Source organism: Agelaius phoeniceus, chromosome 2 (assembly GCF_051311805.1).
Source record: "Agelaius phoeniceus isolate bAgePho1 chromosome 2, bAgePho1.hap1, whole genome shotgun sequence".
Classification (NCBI taxonomy): Eukaryota; Metazoa; Chordata; class Aves; order Passeriformes; family Icteridae; genus Agelaius; species Agelaius phoeniceus.
Genome location: NC_135266.1, coordinates 117,313,617 through 117,337,433, shown reverse-complemented (window position 1 = coordinate 117,337,433; position 23,817 = coordinate 117,313,617). Strand labels below are relative to the sequence as shown.

General features: G+C 50.1%; 1 protein-coding gene and 1 long non-coding RNA gene across 5 annotated transcripts in view; one reads left to right on the top strand and one right to left on the bottom strand.

Moving 5' to 3' along the window:
• GRIK1 (glutamate ionotropic receptor kainate type subunit 1) overlaps positions 1-7,290 on the bottom strand; it is a 102,266-nt gene extending 94,976 nt beyond the window's left edge. Inside the window, exon 1 of one of the 4 annotated variants that reach the window (XM_077174629.1) lies at positions 7,009-7,290. In XM_077174629.1, coding sequence (XP_077030744.1) covers positions 7,009-7,135 — 127 coding nt within the window. In that variant the 5' untranslated portion in view covers positions 7,136-7,290. The remainder of the gene's footprint in view (positions 1-7,008) is intronic. The other 3 variants (XM_077174631.1, XM_077174628.1, XM_077174630.1) reach the window with 3 other exon arrangements.
• LOC129117577 (uncharacterized) overlaps positions 1-23,817 on the top strand; it is a 444,593-nt gene that overhangs the window by 397,364 nt on the left and 23,412 nt on the right. The gene's annotated exons all lie outside the window — the stretch shown is intronic.

Below are 23,817 nucleotides of genomic sequence, written 5' to 3'. Positions count from 1 at the left end.
TAGTCTCCAAACTGCGGGCAGGAATTCCTTTAACAGCTCTCGGTGGTTCATTGCTCCCTTATTTTCTGTGGCCAGCCAAGCTGTGATCCCTGTGGGACTGCTGGAGTTACTCGGGGTGCATTTCAAGCGCCCAGCCCGATGACCGTGTCAGTGACTGCCAGCCCCTGGAGAAGCGCAGCGCAGCTCCAAGCCTGACCGAACTCTCAAGCAGCCTCCCGAGCGACAGTGGCACGATCGGAGGGAGTTTTACACGTGTCAGCCTGTTGCTGCAGCAACCCGGCTGCTCCGGCTGCTGATAGGCAAGGCTCTGCCCGAGCCCGGCTCGGATGGCTCCCATTAATGCCCTGCGGTTTTCCTGTGCCAGGAAATCGGGACTCGCTTGCAGCTCCTCCCGGGAAACCACTCCCGAAATTCCCCCCTCGCCCCGAGCCTGCGTGGGAATGGCTGGGCTGGCACAGGGCCCCAGGGCGGCCAGGAGGAACCTCTTTGTGCCACAGCAAGGAGCTCCAGCGTGGATTTGGCTTTTATTGGACTCTCTCCCGAGCGTGAGCACAGGGAAGGTTATTTTTGGGGTTGCTTTCCCTCTGGGGGTTTGCATATCAGTGCGTCCAATCTCCAGCTCTCCAGATCTTTGTAGGGAGGCAGTGAAAGCCAAGGAGTGTGAGCAGTGAGCTGAGCCTTTCCCAAAGCCAGGGTTCAGCCCAGCCAGCCTGGCTGGAGGGTGGCATCAGGGCAGCTCTGATCAGCATCTGGACACCTCAGCATCTGCAGGCACATCCCACATCTGTGGATGCTCCAAAAGCCCCTGCTGGCACAGACAGGTTGTCAGAGAACAAATCAGGGCAATGCTGTGTTTGCCACTGAGCAACAGGCCAGGAAAGCCCTTCATGACCTTCCCAAAGTGCACAGTACCCTTCTGGAAAGGCCTTAAAACCCAAAATGCTGCTGCTGCTGCTGCTGTGTCCAAAATCCCTGTAATTACAGAGGACCTGCATGCCACAGTGGAGAAGTCTGTGGGAGTGCCAAAATGGGGGGGAAATTTGCATCATAAGACCCCAAGAGCACCAATTTCCATGAATTTGCCTTCTAATTATACCATCCAAGAATTGAAAGTCTAGAAGTTTCTCTTCTCCGTACTGGCTTGCTGAATCACACCAAACCTGGCTTTTCTAATCCAGAACACCCTGGCAGGAATCTGCTCTTTCCCTCTCCCCATGGGAGGAGGGCAATTATCTTCACATGGTTCTCCTTCTTTGCTGACAGCTGCCCGATGCTGTCCCTGTAAAGCAGAATTTCCCCCTCAGGGCTCCAGCTGGGACACAGCGGGACATCCCCTGCCCCGTGTGTGCGGGCAGTGCTGCACTGTGCTCACCCAAATTCTGCCTTTCAGGAGGTGCCTCTGCGCTCTGGCTGTCACTCCCACCCAGCAGGGTGGGAGGGGGCTGCTCCCCCTGTTTGCAGTGTGCTGCAGACAGAATTTGCCTTGAAATAGGCCAAGCTTGGGTGTGCAGGGCGTGGGAACAACCTCGGGGCTAAAAGAATTTATAACTCTCCTCTTTTCAACTTGTGCAGTCTGAAAGCTCAAAGGAAAAGCAACAACCAACAGCAGCCCAGCGAGAAGGTGTGATTGCAAAAAGCCTGATGGACCAAGAAAAGAAGCTCAAAACTGAGCCTTTGATATCAGTTCTGCCTCTTTGGCCATTCCCATTTCCCTCTGTTTGTGCCACCTTGATTTAGTGAGGCTCTAAGAGTATGTAAGGAACTTTCTGCACTGTCAGAGGAGTTTAAAAAGAAAGAAAGAAAAGAAGAAGTTACTTTAACAGCCCTATCAGAGGAATTTAAAAAGAAAGAAAAGAAAAAGTCACTTTAACAGCCCTGTCAGATACTGGCTCCTGTAGCTCAAGTGAAAACAATGCCAGTGTGGAATAATGAAGCTGTTTTGATTTGGAATTTTGATTTTGCCCTCAGAAAGCAAATTCATCGTTTGAGAGCTCGCAATTTCCTGGAAAATACCCTCTAACCTTCAGCAGGGAGAGAGAGGGAAGGGTAATAACCTCCCACTGCAAAGCTTGCCCAAGATCATAAACTCATTACTGCAAACTGAAATCTAAAGTCAACCCAAACTAGGACAGACTGGGCTTGCTGGTCACAGCCCCAAAGCTGTGCAGTAAAACTAATCAGTTCTGGGATGGGATTTGTTTCCTTTGCTGCAGTACAATCTATAGTTTAGTTGGTCAAATCAAGCCTTTCTGAGAAAAGAAGATTAGAGGCAGTTGTTTAAAGTATTGAGGGGAGAGCAGGATTTAGGCTTTATTACTGACCAGGACATACAAAACAGACTGTAATGAAAAAACAGTATTGGGATTGTACTTCCAGCCCAAATGGAAATGTTGAGAGAGGACAGGGCCATATGGAGGAGCTTAGAGCTCAGGCAAGAGGAAATGCCCTGGAAATCCGAAATGGGGTGTTGTGGGGAAGCCAGGGGACTTAAAACAACAATTAGCACACCTGAACGCCACAAACAGGCTGCTGGGCAAGAGATGAACCCTGGGAAATGGCTTTTGATCCTGTTTGCAGGGAAGGCTCCTCCTGCCCCAAGCACCTGACGGCAAACTCTGCTCCCGGGTGGAATTTGGGCAGTTCCAGCACTGCCAGGACCCTGTCCCGTGTTTGAGCTGCTCCTGGGCTTACAGAAGGGAGGCTGCAGGGTGCCCCATCTCCCAGCCCCGTGTCAGTGAGGGCAATAGTGAATGAATTATGCTGTCCCACAGCCCAGGGGCTGCTCACCCGGACAGCGAGGGGAGCTCTCCACGCAGCTCCTGGGAAACACAGCACTGCCACATCTATATTTGGCTTCATTACGTGTTTCTCAGGTTTCTCAGTCCCTCAGCCGCGCCCAAACCACCCCGGCTCTGGTCCAAACCCAACCTGCCTCCCTCAGTTTGCACTGTCTGGCCTCGGGACCTTTCCTTGGCTCTTCCCCACCAGCCTTTGGGGACAGGGGTGCAGGACAGAAGCCACTCACACCTCAGGTTCTGTTAACACAGCCCTGCTGCAAACCACTCTGCATTATGGAATATTTGAGGACCACCCTGCACCTCTCCAGCTCATCTCTTCCCTGCCCAAGGAGGGATGGGGAATGCCCATTTAGGATGCTCTGGTAATGGAGGCCCAAGCTGGTGATTTTCTGGGACAGTTTCCCTGTCCCCAGCAGTCACCAGGTCCAGGCACAGCCACTCACCAAGGCAGCAGCAGCTCCCTTGCTGAGGGGCTGCAAAGCATTTTTCAGCAGCATTTTTAGGGATTTTTAACTCAATTGCCCATTTGAACTCAGCCAAACATTGCCCTGCCTCCCACTTACAGTACAGTGCTGTCACATCCAGTGAGGAGGGAGAGGTGTGAAAATCAGATTTTGGATGCTTTGGTGACAATCCTTTAGAAATATTTGCAGCAAAACAGTTTTCCCTAAGTGTAGAATAAGGAAACTTAGGTAAAGTGTATCACAAAGAATTGATAAACCACTGAGCACTCAGAGTCCAGTGAACAAAATGTATTTAATGTCTCATCATCTGATGAGAAAAACGCAGCTGCACTTCCTATCATATAATATCATATCATAAAATAGAATAACTTGTAGATACCTGGTAACAAATACCGTAAACGAACATTTTTCATGATGTTCAAATATGGTAAGAGACTTTCCAAGAAGGGGTTTTGCCATTTCACACTGATGAAGCTCAGATGTGTGTTAGTACCATTCCCTTCACAAACAAAATCTCAACAAGAGTTGGTGCAAAGTAGCAGATTTGCAGAGAAATTAATGAGGTTTCTGCCTTTATCATTCTCATGAGGGGAAAATGGCAATTTCACACAGGAAAAGAACTCACAGCTTTAGCCCTGCTGGGGGAAATCCAACAGAGATTCTGAAATCTATATTGAAAATTCCAACTTGTTAGAAATTGGTATTTTGTGGGTTAGGTTGAGTTGCATGTGTTTGGTTTAAATCTGATATTTCTCAGTTGGAGAGAAATGTTATGGGGCTAGTCCTCTATTGTGGAAAATTCACTAAAATTGGGAATTTTGCTTGAGTAAGGAGTAAATCAGTGCAAAGGATGAACCCTTATGTAAATATTCCATTTACAGAAACACACAAATTACTGAAAATCCTTCTGGTTTCTGTCTCCTCACCCCGAGCAACTCCTGAAAACCTGCCCATTTGTTCATTTCCACGAGCTGGTAATTTCAGAGATAATTCAAGACTCATCCATTATTTTTTTAATCACTCCAGTGCTTTGTTAAGAACTTGCTGTTGGTCAGTTCTAACCCGGAATGGAGCTCAGATGATGACCATCTGTAAATTTTCACATAATATCACTGTATTTTACCCTTTTAACCTATTCAGAACCTGTAATCTGTCCAGGAATGAGAGCTCTGCATCCAGCACCAACAAATGGATTATTCTGTTGCTGCTGAGATGCCTTTGGAAGCTGTTTCTGCACCTGAGCATCTGCTCCAGTTCATTACCATTCTTTCTTGGAGATCATTTATTCCATACAAGTGGTACAAGTAGCAGAGATAGGAAGGACTTGGTGTAAAAACTGAAAATTCCTTGGAATTCAGTAAGAAATATTGGGGTCATGAACTTCAAACACACTTTTATGTAATACAGTCTGGTGGGTAATGTGCAGATAAAGATGGTATTTCCTTGGACAGCTCCATTAGCTCTTGTGTCAAGGGAAAAGCTTTTGAGCAGGAGCGGGGAAGAAATACCCAGTAAGACAGCAGCATTTTATTTTATTTTATTTTATCACTGAAACTTCAAGCTCCATCTTATCTCAAAATCCATTACTTTTATCCTAATGAGTCAGTTTTACTTGGTCACATTGCCATCCCTCATCTTTTGTTTAGAGCGCTGGAAAAGGAGTCGTTAGTCAGTGCTGAGGAATAACTAAAATTCATATCACTCACACGTCCTCTCTCAACTAATTAAACACCACCAAGACAATCCATTCATCCCTATTACAAGCCAGGAAAAAAAATTAATAAAAAACAAATCTGAAAGCTCCCTGACAGCGGAAAATGCAATTAAACTCTGAGCGTATGAATCCGGGCACAAACTGCTGCACTTTCTTCCCTTAATTAACTAAAACACGGGGAAAACAATCTGATGGCTTAATGGCATTTCCTTCGCTGTCAGAAATGCTTGGGGATGGTTTTATGATGTTATCACAGACAGATTCGGAGGAGTTGCTGCCATTACTCCTCCCTGCCACCTCCGAGAGCGGCGGATTCCACGGAGGAACTTCGCAGCCCCTAACGGACGAGGAGGATTCATATTTTATAACATCATTACTCCGCAGGCAGCAGGGCCACGGCAGGAAGGATACATTCAATATTTCATGCATTCCCAGCCCCCTAGCACACTGACTGCCCTGCACGTCCCTCTGCACGGGTACGACTGGAAGCCGAGCACTTTGTCGGCTTTGTGCCTCGCCCTGTCCTGCTGGCAGCGCTGGGGTCCCAGCCCCGGGAGGGCAAATCTGACCCAGAGATTCACTGGCCCCAACCCCTCCTCGCAGGGCAATTTCGGGGAAGGAACGCTGGGAGCAGCACAGAACTTCTGCAGGGCAAAGGGGGCACCCCGAAGCCCTGCCCGGCTCCCTGCGAGCCTGGAGGCAGTGCAGAGCCGAGCCTTCGTCCTGCACACGGGCATTTAGGCTCAGCTCAAGCCCTTTAAACACTGGCACGCTGCTCCTTCCTTCAGAGCTGTTCCCACCAAACCAGAGTAAGTTACGGCAGCATTCTGTGCGTTGCCAGAGCATCCCGCTGGTGCCTGCGGCTCAGGGATTCCAACAGGATTTTCCTCCCCAGGTTTCACTGGGGGGAACGTCCCTGAATCCCCGCTGTGGTTGTGGGTTCGCCCGGCTTTGCGTGGCGCCTGTTCCAGGAAAGGAATGAGCGGGGAACAGCGAGCTCGCCCCGAAGCCCCGGGGAAAGGGGAGCGCCCCCCGGGCGGGCACAGCCGGGAGCGGGGCAGCGTCCGAGGCTGCGGGGGCGGCGTGCCCGGCTCTGCCCCCGCAAGCCGCCGCCCAGCACTCCCAAGGGCTGCACCTTCCCTCATTTCAGCGCTGCTCCTCCGCTCTGCGGGCACAAGGAGCCTTCCCCTGGGCTTCAGGGCTGCGATCTTCAGCTCCGCACGGCAGCGCGCCCTTGGGAATTGCGGGATGCTCTCCCCGGCGCCGTAAACAGCTTCTTTGCCTTTTTTCAAAAAATTTTTTTTTTCTCTTGTTTGTTTCCTTTTTCCCCCGCCTCATGTTCAGTGTTTGCCAAGCGAAAGAGGGATAAACAGAAACAGCGGCGTGCCAGATTCTGCCTACATCTTTCCCACAGTCTCTCCTAACCCCGAACTCTTCCGACACTTTGTATGCACCGTCTCACTTGACTGACACAAGAAACCCACTGTAGGAAGAGAGGCTTCCTGTGAGCCGAGCCCCGTTTCCATGGTGCGGAGTTTTCCACTCAGAAATAAATTCCCGTTCCGCGGAGTTTTCCGCGCAGCCCCGCGGAGCTGCCCCTGCCCGGGGGTAGCGGCAAACGCGTCCCGCATCCCCCCGGTCCCGCTCCGGAGCCGCAGCCGCCCGCCCTGCGCTCCGAGCCGGGACTCTCCGCACCCCTCGGCACCGATTTCAGGGTCACCGAACCCTTCCCGCGCCTTTGGGGGCCCCTCGCAGCGCGCCCCGCGGAGCGCCCGGAGCCGACACCCCGCGGGATCCCCGCGCCCAACTTCCCCGGCACCGCTCGCCGGGGCCAACTTCGGGCAGCCGAGCGTCCCCGAGCATCCCTGAACATCCCCGAGCATCCCCGAGCATCCCTGAACATCCCCCAGCATCCCCAGCATCCTGAGCATCCCCGGCTCCGGAGCCGCGCGGGTCCCGCCGCCGCCCGGGCGAGCTGCCCGCGGCCCGGGAGGTGCCCGTAGCCCCCGGCCGGCCCCGCGGCGACACTCACCGATCCGCAGCACCTGCTGTGCGCTCCGGGGCAGCCCGGCCGCGGCGCAGAGCAGCAGCAGCAGGAGCCCCCCGCCGCCGCCCGTGGCCGCTCGGCGGGGCCAGCGCGGGCCGAGGCCGCTCGCCATGCTCAGTTCATGCCGGCTACCCCCGGGCGGGCCGGCTCCGAGCCGCTCCGCGCCGCCCGCCCATGGCGCGGGGGCTCCGCGCTGCCGCCGCCCCGCGCCCCAGGGACGGAGGGAGGGATGGAGCGGGAGGGATGGAGCGGGAGGGATGGAGCGGGAGGATCCTCCCGCGGGGCGGCCCCGGGCGGGGCCAGGCGGCTCCGGGCTCTGCGCGCACACGGGGACACGCGCGCGCGCTCGGGGACACGCGCGCGCACACGCGCAGGGACACGGACAGGGACAGGGACAAGCCCCGGAACAGCTGCCCAGGGAGCCTCCCGCTCCGGGGACATCCCAAACGCACCCGGACGCTCCGGGTGGCGACAGGGGTTCGGTGTGGATGCTCTCAATCCAACCCAGTCCAATCCCTGGGACTCTGGGATTCCGAGGTTCTGGGACAGGGACACGGACAGGGACAGAGAGGGCGGCAGAGCTGTCCCTGCAGCCCCCGCGGGTCCCTCCCCGCAGCCCCTCCTGGGCACGGGAGAACCTTGTCCCCCCGGGACAAGGGGGTTCGGAGGGATGTCCCGATGTGCGGGGCAGCTCCGTCCCGCAGCGCCTGGCATGGGACAGGTGACACGCAAGGGTGTGCGGGCTGAGGGACAGCCCTGGGACAGGTGACACGCGCAGGAATGCAGCTGAAGGACAGCCCTGGGACAGGTGACACGCACAGGAGCGCGGGCTGAGGGACAGCCCTGGGACAGGTGACACGCACGGGTGTGCGGGCTGAGGGACAGCCCTGGGACAGGTGACACGCACGGGAGTGCGGGCTGAGGGACAGCCCTGGGACAGGTGACACGCACAGGAATGCAGCTGAAGGACAGCCCTGGGACAGGTGACACGCACAGGAGCGCGGGCTGAGGGACAGCCCTGGGACAGGTGACACGCACGGGAGTGCGGGCTGAGGGACAGCCCTGGGACAGGTGACACGCACAGGAATGCAGCTGAGGGACAGCCCTGGGACAGCGGAGGGAAGGAAGCACTCCCAGCAGGGTCTGTGCCGCTCTGTGCCAAGCGAGGGACAGGCCACCTGTCCCCAAGCACGGCAGGAGCCTCACGGGGCACAGCAGGGCTGGGGCCAGGTGTCCACGGAGCGATGGATGCTCGAGGCCGATTTGGAACTCTCATTCACAGGGATTATAACATCCCCTGGCCTTGGTTCGGCCCCCAGATCGCTTCCCCTGGTGGCTCGGAGTTGTCAAGTAAATGTTTAAATTTGGTTTTTGCGGGTTCCGTGGGACTCGGAGTGCTCCACCGTAAAGCAAACATATGGGTCCTGAGCTGCTCTGAAAAAAGAAAACAGCACCAGAGGAGAATGACTCCCACCTAGCAACAGAACTAAAATTGCAGAGCCGAGATCCAAACCTGAAACCGTTCAGATTTGTTTACTTAGCATTCCTCTCCAGCCTGCCGAACTATTGTTGCAGAAATTAACTGCTCCGAGCAGCGGCAGCACACGCTGGAGTGTGATGGAGGGAAAGGCACCCGCATGATGCCTGCCTCCGAGGGGTCCTGGAAAGAGCTGCCTCGTGTTTGCACAGCACTGCAGGCTGTGCAGGGTTCCCAGGGCTGGGATTCCCGGCGGGATTCCAGCCAGAGCCGCACCTGGCGTTTCCCAGCTGTGTCTCCCTTTGTCTTTACCTGCGCTCCAGGTGCGGCGTAACCTGAGCTTGGGCCTGCCCAGCAGCACCTGGGCCGGGCTCTGAGCTCAGCAAACAGCCCTGGCCGCCCGCAGCGGCTCCTCCTGCTCTTCTCCTGTTGGAAAACACTGCTGTGCCCTGCATGGCGCCACATTCCCGCCCCACACTTCCAAACAAGTGCCCACCCATCCCCGAAAGTGGCAGGGATGAGCCATCGGTGTGCCCGCAGCCCGGCCCCTGGGGCCCTTTGATCTCTCCAGGCCGTGACCAGCAATCCCCCGCCCCTCAGGAGGTGCCAAGACATCCAAAGTGAGTATTTCACCCACCCCCGAGGGGGGTTTTCCCACTTGCTCTATTTTTTTTGGCAAGATTTTTTATATTGCACTAGCCGTGCGTGTGCACACCCTCGACCCTATGCCATAGCAATCTGGGAATTAAGTGAAGTTATATTTCTAATTTAGCCTGAATGCTGTTAAATATTGTTCCTCTGTTAGATTGTTGTGGTTAAGCTATAAATTAAGCTGTAAATTAAGGTATAAGTTAAGTTAAAGTGCTGCTGAGTTTAAGTGTTGTTATGCTTTCCATCCTCGTTCACACTCTACGCACACACCTGGGTAGTTTCAACTCATTCCTGCTTTGATTGCCTGGATTTTGCTTGGTTTTGGTGGTGCTTGCTTTCCTTGTTGTGCCTCAGCTGGCCTTTGTGAGCTGAGTGGATCTTGCCAGAGAACCTGTTGAGCTCTGGAGTTCAAAATTAATCCTGACTTTTCCTCATACCCTTGATTTTTCAAGTGATCTCAAGCACACTTTTGGGGCAGAGCCCCCCTGTGCATTTCTCAGTCATGTTTTGGGGGTCAGAGCCCCACTGTGCATTTCTCACATTTTGGGGCGGTCCCAGCCCAAATTTGCATTTTTCCCAGCATGTTTTGGGTTCTCCAGGGGCATTTTCCCCTGAAATGAGCAATGCTGATTTCTTGTTTCTTTAGCTGAGGATAAACATGTAGCACATGGATATTAGCAGTGGTGACAGAGTCCTTTGCACGGGAATTTGAAGGTTTTATTCTTGTTCCACAGTGTGGGATTCCAGTTGGATTTAATGGGTGATTTTTAGACAAATTACAGTTTATATGATGCTGTCAGGCTGATAGCTAAATCCTTGTCTGATATCAGGGCCTCATGACTGAATTTGGGGATGTAAAACACCTAATTCCCACTCTGTGTCCTTCCAGAATTCTGTTTTGAGTTTGGAAGCAGCCACAGTATCAGAAAAACAAGTGTATTCTAACATGTTGGGAAATGTGGAAGTTTAAAAAAAAAAACATGGACGTTTTCTTAATTTCTTGGTCAAGTCCTGAGAAATTTTAACTCTGTTGCCCTCAGGACTTTAGCAGCCCTGACCCAGCTTAAGGTACTGCAGAATATTTTTATAAATTTTTCCTCTCTATCTTTAACTGCATGTGACCAAAACACCCTTAAATTCCTTGTAAGTGAGGAGGTAAAATTAGTTTTTAAGCTCAAAAATGTTAAGCCCCAAGTACTTTTGCTGGAGCACCATGACACATAGGAAAGCAAATACCAATTAAAAGATCACTGTGATCACAGCAAGTTTAAACATCACATTTCAGAAAGCTGTTTTTGGAGGAGACGCTGTGTTTATTTCTGTCCCCAGAGGCATAAAATCGGTCCCTTTTCCCTAAAAATGGCAAGGGAAGCTCAGAGCAGCCCTGCCCTGGCCTCCCCCCTGGGCAGGGTGGCAGTAACCTGCAGAACGCTTCTCCCTGAGCTGGGGCACCTTCCTGCCCCTCAGTGTTCAGCTAAAAGGCACAAACAACCCACAAACAAACAGCACTGCTGACCATTCTCAGCCTCAGCCCTGCTGGGGTTCTCCTCCAGTGTGGGAAACACCAGAGAGCTTTGGGAGAGATCCCCCCTGTGCATACACAGAGAATCCTGGCACATCCTGCCTCCAGGAAGGGCCTTGTGTTAAATTCTGTTCAGTTCTGCTTGGTCACGCTCACAGGAGCCTGGAAAGTTCCCTGAAATGAGTGGGAGCCTCGAGCCTCTGACCCAGGGCAGAGTTTCTGCTCCCTGGAGCTCCTCCCATTGTTCCTTTTTACAGGGGAAATCAGCCCCCAAACCAGCAACCTTTTAGCAGATAGTGAGGGAGGGAGAAGAATTCATTTCATGTTTCTATTCCACTGCTCTGTTTCCCAGTGCCTATTTCTCTTTTCTGCCATTAGTTACTATTAATTATGAGCAAGCTGGTAAATTAATGACTGTCCCAAATCTCTGCCAGCATCATTTCAATGTGTCCTAACTCATTTTCCTCCTTCCACACTTATTTCAAAGGAGTGACTTGAATCTCAACCAGAGAGTATTTCACTTTATTAACTTCGTTCACCCTGCTCCTGGCATTGTAGACTCCCTTCTACTCATCCACACCTGTGGGACAGGATTTTGGGGGGAAAAAAGAAAAGCTTCACTGCTTAAGAACTAATAAAAGTTTGCTCACAAGCAAGAATGTTTATATCTGCTTTGATAGGCCATATCACAAATTGCATAGCACCTGGCAAAATGAAACCCACAGACAGCTGCAGTTTTTGGGTTTAAATCTCTGCATTCTGTGGATGACTCTGTGAATGTTTTGTCTCTCCCTTGGCATTTGCATGATCTATTTTATATACCCACACACAATAAAATGCGTCATAAAAACAATAGATGGGCTTTTGAGGATGTGTGTAAACAGGTTTAAATTTATGTGTGTCAGCACATAGCTGAAAGGATACCTAGAATATTTGAAGATCTGTGTATTACACATATATAGGGTATAATCTGTGTGTGTATTATATATAAATGTGTCACTTTTCTCCTGTGAGCTGCATCTGAGGAGGAGAGGTGGGGGAAGAAGGGGAGCGGAGCTGCAGGGAGGCCCTGGGGAGGCAGGAATTCTTTGGCAGGGATGTGCTGGGGACATCCCATTGCTGTGGTGCCACCATGGGCAGGGAGCCCCTGGGATGGTGCAGAGCTTGGCACACGACAGGGAGGAAGGAGAAGGATTTGATTCCTTGGAGGAAGAACAGGGAGTTTAGTCTGCAATGCCATTTGTGGTGCAGCATGAGGAGCCCCTGGGTCTCGCTGTTGCTCAGTGACCCTTGCCAGGGCTCAGCAGGGCCCCAGCTCAGCCTGGAGCCTGGGTGTCCCAGCCCCAGCGAGCACTGACAGCCTGCCAGGGGCTCCTGCTCCTTCCCTGATGGCACTGGCACTGAGCATTCCCTGGCCTGCTGTTGGGACTGGGCATTCCCAATCCTGATATTGGCACTGGGATTGGGCATTCCCTGTCCTGCTGTTGGCATTGAGCATTCCCAGTCCTGTTGTTGGCACCAGGATTGGACATTCCCAGTCCTGCTGTTGGCACTGGCACTGAGCATTCCCTGTCCTGCTGTTGGGATTGGGATTGGACATTCCCAGTCCTGCTGTTGGCACTGGGATTGAGCATTCCCAGTCCTGCTGTTGGCACTGGGATTGGACATTCCCAGTCCTGCTGTTGGCACTGGGATTGAGCATTCCCAGTCCTGCTGTTGGCACTGGGATTGAGCATTCCCTGTCCTGCTGTTGGCACTGGGATTGAGCATTCCCTGTCCTGCTGTTGGCACTGGGATTGAGCATTCCCAGTCCTGCTCTTGGCACTGGGAATGTCCATTCCCTGTCCTGCTGTTGGCACTGGGATTGGGCATTCCCAGTCCTGCTATTGGCACTGGGATTGGACATTCCCTGTCCTGCTGTTGGCACTGGGATTGGACATTCCCAGTCCTGCTATTGGCACTGGGATTGAGCATTCCCTGTCCTGCTGTTGGCACTGGGAATGTCCATTCCCTGTCCTGCTGTTGGCACTGGGAATGTCCATTCCCTGTCCTGCTGTTGGCACTGGGAATGTTCATTCCCTGTCCTGCTGTGCTCTGCCCCTGGGGGTGCTTGTTCCATCTGCCCCAGGGCTTGCAGCAGCTCTTTCATGTTTTGCTCTTGGATGGCAGCCCAAAGCCAGCACAAACTGCATTTCTGCCAGCACCCTGTGGTGTTTCTGAGGGGCACAAGTTCATGTGGATCTCCATTCCCTCTGCCCTCCATTCCTGCCTGGTTTGGTTCTGTTTTGTGCTTTTCTTGTCCTGGCTAATTCACATTCTGCCTGCTCCATTGTGTTGCTGCATGAGTGCTCTCTGCAGCCAGCTGATGAGACCATGCTCTGACCCACTGGAGGCACTTTTCTGCTGGAAACAGGACAGGACAACACATTTCAGACAAACTCCCTCTTTTTCTCCCCTCTGCCGTGTCAAAAAATTAGGGCTGGCATCATCAGTTGCTGAAATGTCCCTTAGGAAAAAGCCCTGTCATGACAAACTCAGGTGCCTCTGGGCATCTTTTCCTCTCCAGCCTTGGCACTGATCACCTGTGACCCAAGGCAGGGGCAGGAGGAGATGGTCAGCTCTGCAACCATGGAGCTGTAACTGAGAAACCCAAGGCCAGCATTCCTAGAGCTCTCTTTTTGCAGTTCTTAGGCAGCTTGAAGTGCAAATGAAATATTCCAGTTGATGCAGGGCAGTGGCTTTGAGGAATGAATGAATGCCCAAGCTGAGAAGTTAATCAGCACAGTTCTTTTTATTGCTTTGGGTTACTTAAGTCTTCCTTCACAGCACTAATTCCTGATTCTCTCCTGCTCGTGTCATTTATACAAATCTGATTTTCTCACCATGATAAATAAATTGTTTCTCCCTCCTGGCTTTACGTGTTTGACCAAGGAGGAGAGAAGAATGGAGGGGTGTCACATGAAATATTGGAAAAAAACCCCGAAGCAGCAGAGAAAGCTTCATTATTTTGTGCCTGTAAGTGGATCTGCTTACACTGATTATCCATATTACCAGCATAAAACGGTGCACAGAACCAGGGCAGGGCAATTCTGAGCAGCTCTGTGTGCCAGGCTGTGGTGCTGAGGGCTGTGCCACCCAGCCCTTGGAGAGTGACAGTGGCAGAGGGAATATTCCATCCCCCAAAGCCATGGAATTGGCCCATCTGGTGTAACATTCCAAGCTGAAACAACTGGAAAGCCACACATGACGATGGGAAATGAATCAGATTCCTATCCTGAGCTGCAGCACAGTCCAGGGACCCAAAAATCCATTGGGAGTGCCATTAAAAATGAGGAGCTGCTGGCAGGGAAGGGAATTCCCAAGGTCCTGGATGCAGCACCAAAGTTTAACTGTGGGGCGGTCAAAAACCCAAATAAATCCATCCTCACCCAAAGCATTGAGGGCTTTCCCTCTGGGCATTTGGGATTAAATTGCTGCCACTGGCCTCAAAAGATTTATGTTTTGTCCCCTCAGATTAGACATAGCATTGAGAGCAGGCAGAGGCCAAAATCCTTCACGTGCTCCTCTGCTATTTTATGCTCACCTGGTGCTCACTGCAGTGGATTTCAGCCTCAGTGGGGTTGGATTTATTCTGAGCTGCTGGTTGGCATTCACCCCGATGTTATTTCTGGTGGCATTAGCTCCTGCACAGCGATTCTTATCAGCTTTACTAATTTTATGATAACCTTGCTGGGCCACCTCCACGTGGGAATATTTTAGGGGGAGATTCCTGATTAAAAATATTGACAAAAGGAGATGGAAGTGATGGTGTTGTTCAAGTGTTCTGGCTAGCAGGTCCCCTTGTGAAAACCACCTGGGATTTCTGGGAGGAGAAAGATTGGGAAGGCTGTGCCAGGATGACATGTTCCCATGATTGTGTTTCCACCTGGCTTGCAAAAATAGTCATTTTTCATGGCTAAATTAACAAAGATTCCCACTAAATTCAGGAGTGTGGGATCCACAATCTCCCCTCTGGATCACAGAGTGGCTGAAGCTGGGGGACATCCCTGGGAATCCTCTGCTTCCACCCAAACCCGTTTTGGGATGCTCAGGTCACTTCCAGGGATTTTCAGCATCTCCCAGGACAGGGGCAGCCTGTGCCAGTGTTTGATGGCTCTGCCAGGGAAGACATCTCTTCTTGTGCTCACAAGTCAGATCCAGGTGAGAAGCCATCTTAAACCAGATGAAAAATGGGACAAAGGCTTTGTGCTGCAAAGTCTTCTAAAAATATTAAAAGTTTCCTCTGCGCAACAGCAAAATGAGGTAAAAAAAAATATTTTCTTCCTTTGTTCAGCAGCAGGAAAAGCGTGAGCTCCACAAGGGGTGACCTACATATGCTCTTGCTTGTTTGTTGAGCTCCAAACCTTTGCTCACATCCCATAAATCAGAATCATTTAGGTCTGAAAAGACTTCTAAGATCAGAGAGTCCTCTGTGAGTTTCTGAAGTGTCCACATTAATTCATGTTGAATCTCATTAATCTTGAATTGACAGAGGGGAAAAAAACCCCACACAGAACTGTAGACAGCATTTCTCTTAAAAAATCCAAAAAGCTGAAATTTGGGCTTTTCCTGGGTTTTACAGAATGAGTGCCCTGTGTAAAATCTGACTTTTAACAACCTGTTGAGTGAAGGAACAGCAATTCCCAGTCCCAGATCCCTGGAAACACATAAAAAGGAAAACCAGACTGGCTGGCAAGGAATTGGGTATAAAAACAAAGAGTTAACACACAGAGCAAAGAAATTCACTGTGTGCAATAGTGTGGCATGCACAGAACAAGGGGAAAACATTTGCATTGTTCAGTATTTCCTAATTTTAATAATTATAGCTAAAAAGTCTCCCAGGCAGGGTTGTGATACATGGAGCTCATTGCAGTTTGGTGATTCTCCATCTGAGATGAAGGGAGAGAGAAAAATGATGGCTCAGATTCCTGCCTTTGCATATCCCTTTTCAAATCTATAATTTATTATCGTGTACCTGTGTATATTTTAGCCTTCATTTTTCAAAAAGATGTCCATAAATTAAACAGGAATTCGGCAATCACTGAAGATTTATTTTGTCACTAATGATGATCTAGTGGAGATACAGGTAAAATTCTAAAGGCAATCTCTTAGGGCTTGAATAAATTTTCTTTTTAGCTTGCTCTTTCTGGAAAAGTTAACAAGAAGCAGCCTGGCCATTTCTGGGAGAAAAATGTCTATATTTCCCCAAGGCTATAGAACAACAATCAAATCTTACAGATATTTCTTTGAATTGTTCCTTCATGTTCCAGATCATGAATTTTGCAGGGCTTTTTTCCATCTGGCTGCTCAGGGGGTGCTGGAACCTGAAATGCAGGAAATTCTCAGAACTTTGGGCCTGTGAGCCAAGAATTAAACATAGGATTTGGTCTGAGACCTTGGGAAAGGCTCCCAAACTGAGGTGCTGGAAGCAAGGATGTGGATTTGTAGTTTAAAGTAGAGACATGTTAAGCTAAGTAAAGGAAAGTGTAGAGTTTTGGAGTTTAAGATATAGAAAAATACAAGTAGTTCCAGAGATGAACAAGGAGTTTAGGATGCAGCACTGTGGGTTTGTGTGTCACAACATCATTGGCTAAGAAAGCTCACGCTGGGTCCGTAAGACAAAATATTTAAGGATTGGGTCAAAAACCATAAATGTCTTTGTTGGCAGTTTTTTATTAATCAATAACTCCATAAAAGGTTCTTGTGACTGAGGGTCTTGGGACACTGTGGCAGTGCCCCAGGCCAGGCTGGATGGAACTGGGAGCACCCTGGGGCTGTGGAAGGTGTCCCTGCCATGGCAGGGGTGGCACTGGGTGGCTTTATGGTCCCTCCCAACCCAAACCATCCCAGAACATAAGGGAAATTTGGTGTGCTGTCTCAGAAACAATCCCTTTTTTTTTCCAGTGAAATCTGCACAGGGCTCTCGCTGTTTTCACCTGAATAACCTGCCAACCATGACAATTTGTGACTTTTGCAATGAGTCAGGCTATTTTGATCCTAAGCGATGTAAGAAAGCAAAGCTTTCTGCTGACACAAAAATAAACCAGGTCTTGCTTGTGGCAGAAGGGCTCTGGATGCTGCTGCAGCACAGAACTGTGTGTTCAGAGAGAGAAAAGGGAATTATAAACCCCCCTGCACTCTGTGGGTAGAGCAGCACTTTGCCCTCGTGTGAAATACCTGTAGAACAACCCCAAATGTGTTCCTTTCATCGAAAATGTCAAAAGAAATCTCTTCCTGCACAAAAGCACTCTGCAGCCACGTGCCACAGAGGTGAGATTTAATTCCTGCTTTGTCAGCCTGGTGAAATCCCCATTGCAGGGGGCAGAGGCTCCAAATACTCCAACAGGGGATTTATTTCGGTGTATTGGGATGTCAGTGGCATTGCAAGATGTGAAGACAATGACAAAACTTTGCCATTTGCCACATAACCTCAGGGAAATGTGCTCTGCTATTATCCTGCACTTGCTTAATTGGAAGGCCTTGGCTCTTTGTAATGGGGTTGTTTGTAACAATGAATTGTGCTTCTAACAATGCTTCCAGAGAGGAGCTGAGTCTTTATTGAGGTTCAGTGAAATTAATAATAACTCTGAAAAACCAGAGAATTAACTAGGTTGGGAAAGGCCTTTGAGATCATCAAGTCCAACCTGTGTTTATCTAAAGCACTGCAGGATGTTGTGCTGACACCTCAGACAGTGACAAAAATTCAGGTGAGCTGGGGAAGTGCTCAGGTCTGACTGACAGGAGCACCCTCTGCAGAGAGGGGCTGATGGAAAGTGCCATTTTATTATTTCTGTTCCTCATTATCTCTGTTTTGCCTCAGCCACGCTCAGAGGCACCACACAGGGAGTGGTTTTTCCAAATCCACCCTTAAAATAAACCTGGGAAACATGTAAAGGTTTTCAGGGATAAGGTGATGAACAGGATTTCTCTGAAAAAGAAGGGTTAATTGTTAGTGGCATCACTGCTGTAACTTCAACATCTTTTCTGTTGGAAGGAAATTGGACATTCTTACAATGAAAGTGTTAAATGCTGTGCTGAGAATTAAAGGGGGCAAGAGAGGGAGGAAGGGTTATTTAATTTTATTGGGAGGATTGAAATGCACTGAGTGACTGGGGTACACAAAATTCTCATTATGTGTCCTTCAGTCTTCTGCTCCTGTGAATCCTTGAACAGAGCAAGCAGAAAAATCTGTGAGCTATTCCACTTCTGCTGAGCAGTGTTATCTTAGTGATTTGGGGTGTTTTGTTCATTGCTGCCATCTCCATCTGAAGTGTGTGAGGGAAGGCAAGAGCTGCTGACAGGAGGAAAGGGGGGTGGGAGGGAGTGGTGTCACAGATGGACACCACCAGAATTCCCTTCAGCCCGTACATCCCTCGCAGCTGAGCTTTCAGCAGCTTTGCACTCATTAAAAAGTGCTTTACCCTCATGTCATAATTACTGCTGTCGTTTCCACGATGCCTTTTTGATGCATGGAGGTGGCAGGCGGGCCCTGCACGGTGCCCAGCCTTGTGACTTGGAAATGCAGGCTTGGCTTTTGCCTTTGCTGACCTCCTGGGGCTCTGTGGGTGCTGGGATCTCCCAAGGGACAGCTCTGGGACGTGCTCTGGGTGCTGCACTCCCCTCCCAAAGCAAGCAGCTTTTGGTCATGGTCATTTCTCCAAGTTCCATTCAGATCTCTCATTTCTGGTCATCCCTGGGCTGTGGGTGGCAAAGCTTTGCCTCCTCCTCTGTGGCTGTCTCAGAGCTTTCTGCAGAGAGCAGCAGGGGGTGGGAGGGAAAGGAAAATGGGGTTTTTACAGAGTCTGGAACTTCTCTAGGGGCACCTGGTACATGTGTAGGGAGGGCTGTGTCCCCCAAGGGAGCCCTAAGGGGACACAGGAAGGGAAGAGGGCGCTGGGGACTTCTGAGAGGGGAAACAAGAAGCAGAAAAGGCCTTTTAGTGTGTGGGGGTAATTCCTGATACATAAAGAAAACCCTTTGGCCAGAATTTTGCATCAGCTGAGGCTGAGTTTATGCTTTGCAAAGGAGGAAGAGGAGGTCCCTGCTCAAGGTGGTGCTAGAGGAATCCAGCATTCCTGGGAAGATGTGGCCAAGGCTGTCACCTGTGACTTTTTTGCTTTTTCTGCTGGGAGAGGGCAGGAAAATGTCACATGTGCATGCAGAAGAATCCTGTTTGACATTTTCTTTCCATTCAGGAAAGTCATTTTTGCACAGCATTTCCCCATGTGTCACCATGTTCTCAGTGAAGGGAACAAGATTAAAACATATTGTTGGGGGGGAAAAGAAATGAGCCGTTTCCCATTTTAAAAAATGGCTTTTAAACCTTCAGCTTCCATTTAGATGAGCTAAATACCAATAAAGGGCAAAAATCAGTGTTGTGCCTGGGGGCCCTCTCCCCTTCCTCACTGGTGTGCCCAGGTTTCATCTCTTTTCTCTGGATTGCAGGCAGTGCAGCAGCTTTTAGAGGTTTGTTAATGCCAGGTTCTGGCCTATATTTTCCATTTTCAATCATGGCTATTATTCTGGTTTGTGCAGCCCTGTGGGTGGGCCTGGCCCTTTGTGGGTGAATGAAAAGGCCACCTCTTCTCTGCAGAGCTGAACATTTCCATGTGGAGCTCCCATTCTGTATTTTCAGAGCCCTTTCACAGAGCACCGAGCAAAGGCCTGGGCTCTCCTCCCTGCAGGGACAGGGAGGAGATGTTAAATGTTTCACTCATGTCCCTCCATGCCCCTGAACAGCTTCAGAAAAAAAAAAAAGAGCCTAGTTCAGGCTGCTCCCATCATCAGTGGCATTACACTGAGCATGATATTGCTTTGTTGTTCACACTCCCACAAATTAATGATTTCCTGAATGCCTGGAAAGTGAGCAATCCCCTGGGGACTCTCCTCAAGTGCTGTTTGTGAAGCAGGGGCTGTGTCCTGCAGGATGCAAATCCCAGCTTGCTGTTGGGTGCTCCAGGAGCATTCTCACACCATGCATCTGGACTTTCAAACCCCAGGAAAGCAGCAGCCCCTGAGGTGTTTTGTGTGCCCCATGGGCCAGCAGGGGAGGGGATTCTGTCCCTGTGCTCAGTGAGACCCCACCTGCAGCCCTGGGGACACAGCAGCAGCAGCAGCACCTGGAGCTGCTGGAGAGAGCCCAGAGGAGGCTCCAGGGCTGCTCCAGGGCTGGAGCCAGGCTGGGAAAGCTGGGGGTGCTCACCTGGAGAGGAGAAGGCTCCAGGGAGAGCTCAGAGCCCTTGCAGGGCCTGAAGGGGCTCCAGGAGAGCTGCAGAGGGACTGGGGACAAGGCATGGAGGGACAGCACACAGGGAATGGACTCAGACTGACAGAGTAGGTGTAGATTTGGTGTTAGGAAGGAATTGCTCCCTGTGAGGGTGGGAGGCCCTGGCACAGCTGTGGCTGCCCCTGGATCCCTGGCAGGGCCCAAGGCCAGGCTGGACAGGGCTGGGACACCCTGGGACAGTGGGAGGTGTCCCTGCCATGGCACTGGGTGCAGTGACAGGACCCTCATGTCCCTCCCAGCCCAAAACCATCTGTGACCCCACATTCCCATGGCTGTGGTTTGGGTTCCCCATTCCTGATGCCCCACCGCTGGCACTGGGAACTGAGAATCCCAGATTCTCTCTTGGGATCCTGATGGGGAAATTGGGAAAATCCCAGTTTAGGAGCTCCCAGTGGCAGGGCAAGGCCCCAGTTAACAGCTTGTTATGCTTGAGGAGCAGAGAGCACTGGGAATCATTCTGGCCCATATGTTACTGGAAGGGTTTTAATGTGGATTAGGGGCTTATGTAACGTGTGGGCCTAACCCACATCGGGCTTAATTTATGGTGTTTTCTCCTCATCTTTAAAAAACCAGCTTGTTTCCTAATGATAAGCTTGAGTACTAATTTAATTTACATTTTACTGCTCCCAGGCACAATCAGAACACAGTGGAGTAAACATTTAAAGCCCCTTATGAAACTATTTGTTGGGTTTGCCATTATTCTTTTGGCTTTTTTTTTTCTTTTTGAGTAATGTTCTTGCTTTCCTCTGATGAAATAGTCTACTTAGGTTTGATTTGGAATTATAGGATGCACAAATTAAAACAATGAGTCTGATACAATCTGTAGTCTCCTTGGAGAAATGGAAAAAAACCAAAAAAACTTCAGGAAAGTTCAGTAACAGCAGGAATTTTCCAAGCTTCTGGAACAAGAAAAGACCAGAACATAGCTTCAGACATATAGAAAATAAAATAGAATAAAATAGATAATAATAGAATAAAATAGATAATAATAGAATAAAATAGATAATAATAGATAAAATAGATAATAATAGATAAAATAGATCATATAAATAATAATAATATAGAAAATAAAATCAAAGTCTAGAGCAAAAAATACTAAAATTAAATAATTAGATAGTGTAGTTAGTGGAGGGGAAAAAGAGGGTTAAATTGGTGATGAATGCTACGTTTATCACAAAAAAACCTTTAAAAATCTCAAATCCTGGATGTGTTTTTCATCCCTTGTGTTTCCCAACAGGCAGTGCCATGCCTCCAGTGCTGCATTTGGGAGGATGTGGGCTGTGTGTTTCAGAGCAGACATATGTTTGCTTGTGATGTGTCAGGGTTCTGTTGCCAGCTTGGTGTACTCTGGGGCAGTTCTGAAATGCTGAGCTGTTGTAGAAACTGTTCCAAATGAAATCAGGAACGTGCAGAGATTCAGATTCTCTGCCAGCCAGCTAAAAAAAAACCCCAAAAAGACAAAAAGTCATCTGCCTTTTGTTACGTGGTGTTACATTTATTGCTGATTTGAAAGGAATCTCACAAATTCACCAGGCAGTTCTTCCCTGCACAGAAGCCAGGGGAATATTTGCCCAATTTCCATTTATTCCTGTACACAATTGGTTTTGTCCTTGTTCAGACTAATTTACCCGCACAGAAACTGGAGGGCTTTGGGGGTTTTCTTTGAAATTCCTGAATTCCTCCTGTCCAGGATTAATCCCTGTACTTGTTTTAGATGTCTTTCCATACATCCCTGTCTCTGGCTGTGGGGCTTTAGGGACCTGCTGTGTGTGTGAATCCCTTTGGAATCACTCAGTGCCTCACCCTGCTCTCACCGTGGTTGCAAACTCTGGAATATCTCGTGCTGGGTGCCAAGAGTTCATTAATCAGTTATTTCCCAAACCCTGATGAAACTCCCTTTTCTGAACAGATATTTTTGAAATCCTCCCTGTAAAACATTCCTGCTAGGGGCGCATTTGGGGTGGGGTTTTCCCCCTCTGGAAAAGCCTTTTTAAAATGTTATTCCCTGCCTGGAATATGGTCATGTCCTGAAGTGCTCTTTAGGTTACCTGCAAACATTTTACTTTTCTAGTGGCTCCTTTTAATGGCTTCTCAATCTTCTTTTTCTCTCCCCGATTGTAATTCCACTTCTTAAGTTAAATGTTATTATCATGGGTTTGTGTTTTGACTTCCCAGCCTCCCAAAAGGTCAGGTTTGAATACTTTATGGCCTCCTTTGCTGAGAAAAAGTTCAGTGGCTGCATCTTGAAACAGGTCACACACTCTGCTTGAAATTAAATCAAGAATGGCTTGGTTTTGGGGCCAATTAATTGAAGAAGCAATCCTTGACAGTGTTTAAACTAATGCTGCCTGCAAGAGGCCCTGTCCTGATGGGTGCTGGGTTTTTGTCAGCACAAAGCCAAGGCCAGAACTCAGCTCCATGCCAGCCACCCCAGTGCTCCCAGAGGGTCTGTGCCTGCCTCTGGGGGCACTGGGGCTGCTCCCTCCAGCCCCTCTTCCTCACCAGAGCAGCAGTCAGCACCTGCTCACTAGGAGGCTTCCAGAACACACAGGAGAGGCTGTTTGGGATTGTCGTCTCTTAGCAAAACAGATTCATTGGAGTGCTCCGTTTCTATTAGTTCTCTTCATAATTAAACGTTTTCTAGATATTTTATCTCTTTTGTAGCCTAAAGACTGCTCTCATGAACCCCTTCAGGGCAAAGATAAAGCTTCTTTTATCCCCCTGAAAGACTTCTCGTGCTCTGTATGGTTATTTGTCCAAGTTCTGTTCAAATGTCTCATTTCTGGCCATCTCTTGGCTGTGGGTGGCAAAGCTTTGCCTCCTCCTCTGTGGTTGTCTCAGAGGTTTCTGCAGAGAGTAGCAGGGGATGGGAGGGAAAGGAAAATGGGGTTTTTACAGAGTCTGGAACTTCCTTGGGGGCACCTGGTACTTGTGTAGGGAGGGCTGTGTCCCCCAAGGGAGCCCTAAAGAGACACAGGAAGGGAGGAGGGTGCTGGGGACTTCTGAGAGGGGAAACAAGAAGCAGAAAAGGCCTTTTAGTGTGTGGGGGTAATTCCTGATACATAACGAGGCCAAAATTCAGCTCCATCCCAGCCACACCAGTGCTCACAGAACATTTGCCTTTTTTTGATTCCAAGTACTCCTTAAATCCTGATTTTTCCTCCCTGAAACCAGGCCTGGCCTGACTGCCCCGGTTTTCTGCCACGTGCCTGGGTCCATTGTGTGGGTTTTCAGGCAGGCAGCCCTGTTTCTGCTGGGAGCTGTGGCACGGAGCACACAGGCACACCTGTCTCCTCCTGCCTGCCTGTCTTCTGGCTGTGCTGCCCTGGGAACAGCCTTGTTAAGCTGGGCTTTGCTGGCACCGTGCTGTGCCTCTGTTCCAGCCCATCCTGTCCCTGACAGCTCAGCACTTGCCACCCCTGGGAGGGCACAATCCTGCACTCACCGTGCTCATCCACATCCTGCCTTCCTCCCAGCCTCAGCTTTGCAATTCCCCTTCGCTTGTCAGTCTTAATTCTCAGCCACAGTGCTGGGATCCTCTGGGATCACAGCTGTCCCCTGACCTTTGTGTTTTCCATGCAGGGTTGGGGTTCAGCCTTCCTGTGCCTCCCCAGCTCCAGCCCAGCCCTGCTGCTGATGCCTTGTGCAGGCTGCCCTGGAGCAGAGGCTGGGCAGAGTTACAGAATAAGGCAGGGATTTATGAAAAGCATCTCCTCCATGGATCCACCTTGGGCAGCGCAAGAGCCCAGCCAGGGCTGCACCCCAGATGAGCCAAAATGGGGATCCAGCTCCCAGTGCCTCTCTGTTGCTGGCCACGTG